At 42.9% G+C, this 7511-nt stretch overlaps 1 protein-coding gene across 1 annotated transcript in view; it reads right to left on the reverse strand.

Annotated features, from left to right (window-relative positions):
- Nucleotides 1-3302: 3302 nt before the first annotated feature.
- The window catches only part of LOC116387309 (SH3 domain-binding protein 5-like), an 11241-nt gene continuing 7032 nt past the window's right edge, over nucleotides 3303-7511 (reverse strand). The window contains exons 4-9 of the mRNA XM_031854275.1: nucleotides 6943-7107; nucleotides 6633-6763; nucleotides 6315-6357; nucleotides 5383-5599; nucleotides 4914-5300; nucleotides 3303-4511 (exon numbers count right to left, since the gene is read on the reverse strand). Coding sequence (XP_031710135.1) covers nucleotides 4336-4511; nucleotides 4914-5300; nucleotides 5383-5599; nucleotides 6315-6357; nucleotides 6633-6763; nucleotides 6943-7107 — 1119 coding nt within the window. The 3' untranslated portion in view covers nucleotides 3303-4335. The remainder of the gene's footprint in view (nucleotides 4512-4913; nucleotides 5301-5382; nucleotides 5600-6314; nucleotides 6358-6632; nucleotides 6764-6942; nucleotides 7108-7511) is intronic.

Genomic DNA, 7511 nt, shown 5'->3' on the forward strand with positions numbered 1-7511 from the left:
CTTTAGAGATTAAGGTTAGTTTTCTGTATTTTCTTAAAATGTTTGGTTATCACCAGATTTGAATGAACTCAAACGTTTAAGTTAGGAGAGAGAATCGGATTAGTTATATTTATTTATGCCTCCTCGGTAGCTGTGGCTGGCGGCATTGTGTTTTTGGGTTGTCTGTCCGTTCCATTATCGTGAAGACAATATCTCCGAAATGCCTTAAAGAGATTTCTCCAAACTTGGCACAAACGTCTACTTGGACTCGAGGATGGAATGATGGAGGTCAAAGGTCGCTTTCAATTCACATCTGTGAGGTAAGATGATTTTCGATTATGAAGCAAAGCTTGTAAGTTTGTGTAGAAACGTCAAGTGTACAGCTACAATACTCGCACTTGACAATCTACTGCAAAATAGTGCTTTTTTTTTTTGCTTTTTTTTTTTTTAAGAGAAGTTTGGTTTTATAATTTTTTTTAAACTTATTCTTAGCAAATCAAGTCATTAAGAAAACAGATTAATTAATGAGTAACAGATTTTCAGCTATTTTTATGATGAGTCAAAGTGAAGTATAAATGGAAACAACTGCATAATCATTGCTCCAGGCTAACCTCTTGTTTTTGGACCAATAGCCATGAAAACATGAGCACTGAAACTGTCCGTCTGTCCCTCAATCTTTTCCAGAACCATGATGACCATGCTGCCATCTTGCGACATCTCGCTCTGTTGAGCTTTCCCTACATTTTTCCTGTTAATGGGTTTTGTGGTGTTTTTCCTCATTCCAAATGTTGGAGTTTAGGAGTCGTATGTTGAATAAACAAAGACAAATTTGTGATTTCAGGACTTGCAATGTTAGATGGTAAATCAAAGGGTTTGCCTACAGGCCAGTAGGTTATGGGGTCTTCCTGAAAGCAACATCATTCATAAAGGATCAACCATCACATCATAGCATTTTAAACTTAAATTAGTAATGCATTAAATACGAAGCTCCAGCTAAAAGCCATGATTGGAGTGCTGTGACGACCCCTCCCTTCCACCAGGGGTCTGTGTCCTGTTTTCTCCTCAGTTGTCTTCCAGGATGTTAATCGGCCACTGATGGGCGACACCTGAGCTTTGGGTTGGTCCCAGCTATAAAGGCTGCCCCTCTTCTTTGGCAGTCTCTCCTCTCGGCTTCCTGTTTGGAGGACCTGGATGCTGCTTTGTTTTGATTGTTTATTTAGTTGGGTTTAGTTAGTGGTACTTTCAATAAATGTCTTTATTACTTTTATACTCGTCTTGTCTCCCTCATGTTACGATTTGTTGAGCCGGGTCGTGACATGGGGGCTCATCCAAACTTGATGAACCAGGTAACACAAGATTTGTGGAGAGAAGTTGGCTCTGCTGGCTAATTGGCTTGATGAGCGGAGACTGATTCTGGGTCAGTGGTGGCCTGGTGGGCAGGTGCACCTCGTTTAACTGAGTGAGATGTGCAATCTGGTTGTTTGGGAGACATGGACGAGTGTGGTGAGTCGGCTGTTTTCCTGTGTTTGGTTATTGTGAGCAGCTGTAGTGATCAGTGTTCCTGAGGAGTGTTTGTGTCACTGAGCATGTGTTATGCTGGTGATTTTTGCGGAACAGAGTTTGGGTGGTCCTGTATACACGGTGAGTAAATTGCTGCTGTTCTGTCCCTGTTAGGCTGAAGAGCGGACTCCCTTTGGAGTTCGTTGGGGGGGGGTTCTGTAGTGTGGTGTGAAAGTGGTTAGAGCAGTTGTCTCGGGGGCACGTCCGAGGCTGCAGGTGGGCGGCCAGTTCCTGGTTGCTTTACCGAGCCTGCGGGTTTTAGTGCGTAAGTACCCACCACAAGTAGCACCTGAAGACTAGGGGGGAGCTTACTTAGTCTCTGGATAGGCAGTCAGAGGGGCGGGCTGCAGTGATGTTAGCTGTGTATGGGCTGCTCTTGCTGTTGTTTCTTCTGTTTGGATTCTGTGGAGGAGTTATTGGAACGCTGTTCGTTGGTGTCGGGTTTGAGTTGGATTCTGTTGGTCCTAAGCTTGCAGCGTTTGCTGTTCCTGGTTTTACTGGTTTGAGCCGGGTTGTGACGGTGCAAAAAACAACCTGGCACTAGATGTCAGTATCCTACAGAACAGGATCATATTATTGCCCAATTTTAAAATTCTGAGAACAGAGCTACTCTTGGACAGATAATTGAAAACACAGGATGCTGCTTAATTGAAAGGTAGCATGCTTCCAAGAAAGGACCCTGCAACAGATGAGCAGCTAGCAGAGCATAAGAAAGTAAACTTGTTTGCAAAATTGCTGCAAGACAAATAGTTTTACATATCAAACTTTGAAACTGTACCCGTTACATGCTAAATCTTTGGGGTTTTATTAGTTTGTGATTTTGATGGGTTCGGTAGTCCTGTTTTCGCGGCTTTATTTCTGTTAGGTTTAGGTGAATGTTGAAGGTGAGGGTTAGAGTCCAGATCCTACGGCCCATTGTGGGTTGGTCTGGGTGTCTTTCCTTTTTGTTTATTTTGGCCGGCCCATCAGTCTTTTGTTGGTAAGTTTGGGTTAGGTTGACTTTGTTTGTGTTTTTTTATTGTCATTTATCTTGTTCATCAATAAATTGAATGTTATTTCCTGCAACTCCTTGACTCTTTTGATTATTTTGGACCTCTTTTGTGAAGAGCCTCTCTTAGGGTCCTAACAACTTCTCTCACCTCTACTATATCATGAGTAAGGTGTAAATGTGACAAATCAGTTTCAGACTTTTAACCCACCTCTTTCTAATGCATATTTGATTTTGTTTTCAAAGGTATAGGCTTCTAATTCCTGTTACTGCAGTAATTCTGATTAAGAAAAATTGCTCAGTGTTGCTGCTAACTGTCACTGCTAACAAGGTGTTGCTGGGCAAATCTGTTAGTTGAAAATTAAGGAGTTGTGGGAAAGATGCTTATTCGCTGGACTCTTTGTATGCTGAGACCAGCAAAAGTTTAATTTGAACACAGTCCTCACTGCACTTTTTACCTTGATGAAGACTGTTTGGATAACTAACGCATGTTGACTCATTCATTTATAAATGAAAACATGTTTTTAACTTACAATCAGAGCGCCTCATATTTTTCAGATTGCCGACCTACATCGTGGACTTCCATTCAAAGTCAGCTGGACAGTCACTTTAATTGTTCAATGCAATGTCATATCTTCCCTGATAGTTGTTTAATACCATATTATCTTGTTTAAAAGTATAATTCTGCCTATTTCAAAAGGCTTTGATCAATAATTATATTTATAACCTTAAGTGCTAACAAACATTGTTGAAAACTGATATAAAAATAATCTGATAAATGTAGCACATATTTATTGCTTATTTTGTGTTAAACAATAGCAATAGTAACCACAAACCACTGTTCATATACAAGAATACAGGAGTATAAATATAGAATATCTGTACTACAGGTAGTATTTGAGCATTTCCCAAAAACACAACAGACACACGCACACAAATGTGCTCAATCACCACCACATCAGATGGTGATCTGCACTCAAAACATTCACTCACTCATTCACAAATCCAAATGGAAGACCACTTGTTAGTCCCGCCTGAAGAGAGTCTCTTCTGGTGTTTAGTGCTCGGAGTACTGCATGCACTCCTCGTTCCTCCTTGATAATTACTCCCCCGAAACAGTCTCTGCATCCTACATTTCAACTTCACATTGAGGAGCTCAATAATCAAGGCAGAACAAGAAATGATCCAACATTCGACATCTTGTTTTGTCCCATTTTGATCCTCCATGTTTAGATACAGATCCAAAAAGAGGCTCACTGTTGACTTCTCCTAGTGGTGCCAACGATAGTATGTTTACATCAATACATGTATTATGACATTCATTTTGACACATTACTTTAAAGCTGGTTACACATTGAGAAGTTTGACAGTCTCTACAATATGCCAAGACAATTCCCCATACTGCTGTACAACGCAAATTATTTTGCGGCACAAAATAGACGGAGCTGGTGAAGTCGGTTCAATGGCAACAAACACCCTCTTTGCAACAGAAAGGAGTTCATGACAAATGCAATCTTTTGAATAATGCCAGCACTAATGACACCAACACACACCAATCCTCCCGTCCCTGCTCTTATTTGTTTACACCACAGGTTCACAATTTACTTGAAAATGATGTACTGATGTTCAAATACACTACTTATAACACCTTCTAATATGACACCATCGGATGTTAAGACAATATGGAGACGCAATGTCAGGTTGGTTTGAGCTTTGGGATATGTAGGTTGCTCTCTCATCGCTTGGATTTAGCATATCCTCCTGCCCTGCTCCAAGTCCTCTGCCACAGAGCCCAGACAGAAGTTTTATTAGACACTGTTGAGTAACAGAATGGTAGTGGCTGAGCTGGGAGAGGATATTTCGGGGTTAATGACATGGGGATCTTGTTCATCCCCGGAGTCCCCTTCTCGTTTTGGAGCTACAGTTAAGGTTAGCTTGTTCAAACCAGCTTCTAGCGCTGCCTCCGCTCCCTCTGCTCTGTCACCTGCAACACACAGAAAAGGAGGGCATGCAACTGTGAATAAATGTGCATGTTAAAGTAAACCAATGATATACCAATTTACCTTTGCTGACTGAAACAGAACTTTACTGAAGCCTAACTCTTTCCAGTAAATGCAATCCGCCTCTAGCATGGTGAACAGGATGCTGTTTTTCGCACAATAAAAAATGTTTTACTCCAGCTCTCTCCTTAACGCACTTGAAACATGAAATTGGTACTGATCTTCTAGTCAAACTTTTTAAAAAGCATCACAAAACTAAAGGTTGAACTTTTTTTTTTTTTTTTTTTTTTTTTAAAAGCTTTTAAAGCGACAACTTTTAACATAAAGGATGAAGCATCACATCAGAAGTCAACACACATGTACACACTGATGTGATGAACACACACCTCTCTCCTGGTCGCAGTCTGGAGAAGAAGCTCCACTGCACTGGCTGCGAGGGCCCAGGAGAGGCGAGGCATGCCGAGAACCCCACACCGACTCTGGGTCATGAGGGCTACAGGGGCTCGCTAACTCTTGTTCGCCAGGACAGGAGGAAGAGGGGACGGGGGGAGAGGAGGAGAGGCATGAGCAGGGGGTGTAGGGTGAGAAGGGCTGAGAGCAGGGCATGTCCAGGGGGGTGGAGGCAGAGGTGGAGGGCTGGGAGGAGGAGGAGGGGGAGGGCATGTCACGAGAGGAGGTGGAGTGAGTGTCTCGGGAGGAGGTGGAGTGAGTATCTGTGTCCTCCTCTGAGCTGCTACTGTGACTGCCCTCTTCATCGATTGATACGGACACCACTGAAACACACACACACGGATGCACCAACAAAACAAAAACGAAATGTTGATGAATAATGTGGTTGCATATAGTTGTACTCACTTGACAGACCGTCTGACTCCATTTTGAAGTTGGTGATGTCCTCGTCGGGCCCATCTCCCTCCGCTCCGACACCCTGTTCCCTGGTGCCCATGGCGAGGGAGCGTCGCTGGGCATGGATCTCTTCAGAGATGCTCTCCAGGTTGCGTAATGCTGTGCGGTAGTCGGTCTTGGCAACCACAACTTTGGCCTGACGCTCATCCACAAGGCGCTTGAGTTGCTACAAGGATTGAAACAGTTTTTTAGTGAATGCACCGTCTTGGTAAAACTGTTCACATGTAAATTTTTACATTTTGACAGTGTGTCCTAAGCTTAGTGAGCATGACATTTACACATTTAGGGGTAGTGCTTTCCTTCCGAAGTGAACACGACTAAGAGTCTACAGTCATGTAGCCCTGTGAGGCTGTACTATGGAATAGTGGAACACCGGTTTGTATCAGGGTGGTTTCACCACTGCCCCGCCCCTTTAGGGCAAGTCCTGAGTCAATTAACTTCAATAGGAGAAGTGAACCTGAACACAGATTGACTTCATTCTTTTGCTCCATAGTCAAAATATATATATTGGGCCCATTTTTCATAAGTCACACAACAGTCTGACACTGAAATGTCAATGAACTAACAAAATTTCTTTATATATATATATATAACATTGGCGGAGCTTCTCATGCTTTCTTTGTTACAGAGCATCTTTTGTATGTTTACAATGTTCACCTTCTCAGTTTAGCATGTTGGTATGTTAGCATGCTAACATTTGCTCATTAAGACTAAAGTACAGCCTTCATTAGTTTTGATGGTATTTGGTCATAAACCAAAGTATTTGACATTTTAAAACTTTGAACAATGGTGGAGCTTGATGGAAAGTTATTACAACTCCAGTAATTTCAACTGTTTATGCTCACATTTTAAATTGTTTAAAAGCATGCAAACATACATACCTCAAGCTGTAGATAATACTTGGCTTTCAGTTCAAAATACGGCCTACAGGGGGAGAAAAAAGAAGAAAAACTGAGAAAGAGGGAGAAACCGTGCAGACTGTCACTGGAGAAACTACTGGAAGAATAACACTCCTCTGTGAGCAGTCACATTCCTTGGCTCTTACAAAGGGAGCACACCCCAACACAGCACAACCAACAAATGAAACATCTGGCCTGCATCAGATGACATCAAATTAGCCCTGCTTTCACACACACAGCGAGGCCCAAGCAGGGGGGAAAAGAAAAGGAACCATTCAGAGCGGAGACAACGGCACAGACCTGGATTTGTTGATGGAGCGTTTGAGTTTCTTCTCCAACTGCCTCATGTGGCTGATGCAGGAGTTGTAATTGGCTGCAGTTTTCTTGTGTTCGGCCTCACTGTGCGTTCTCTCCAGCTCTGCGTCCATTACCTGAAACAATCGAGTGTTTTTTTTATTAATTGTAGAAACCAAGCAAAAAATGGGACATTTCAGTATTGTCATAGTTTCACTTTCACAATCAGCAGCTTCAAACCTCAACCCTCATGCACAAACTTGTAAGCTTGGAACTTTTTCCGTATTTTGCAGCTGTCTTGCATCATGTTTCATACCCTCTGTGTGGCATGGTTGAGCATTTCCTGCCAGGCAGAGTCAAACTGGCGGCTGTCCTCCTCCAGCAGCCTCTCTTCGGCCAGGGCGATGGTCTCCTTAGCCGCCCGCAGGATCTCAACCGCCCGCTGGAACTCCTGAGTGGCCTTTTGTGCTTCGACCTGGGCCTTGAGATCGAAGAGAAGAATCAGTTATAGGCCTAATAACATCAAGTGTGAAAGCAAGGTAGCTACAGGTTTCCTGTTTAAAGACAGGGTTTGATGATGCATAGGCATTTCACTCGGTTATGAAGTGGCAAGTGTGAAAAAGCTGACGGAGCTTGAATCATAGCGTTGTGACATTAATTTGACACTAATTTCTACCAGCAAGTTGGCCCAGCCTTTGTTCTCACATGGTATGAGTGCAGCAGTTGTCTTTGTGCTGCTTCCAGTGTGTGTCTGTGTGTATATTATGACCTACATTTCCTCTGGAAGAACCACTGTTGATTCCTTATGACAGCCGTAGAGGGGCGAGGAGGTCGCGTGCACACACACACACACACACACACACACACACACACACACACACACAC

The sequence above is a fragment of the Anarrhichthys ocellatus genome, unplaced genomic scaffold, assembly GCF_004355925.1.
Source record: "Anarrhichthys ocellatus isolate YVR2014 unplaced genomic scaffold, GSC_Weel_1.0 scaffold14, whole genome shotgun sequence".
Taxonomy (NCBI): Eukaryota; Metazoa; Chordata; class Actinopteri; order Perciformes; family Anarhichadidae; genus Anarrhichthys; species Anarrhichthys ocellatus.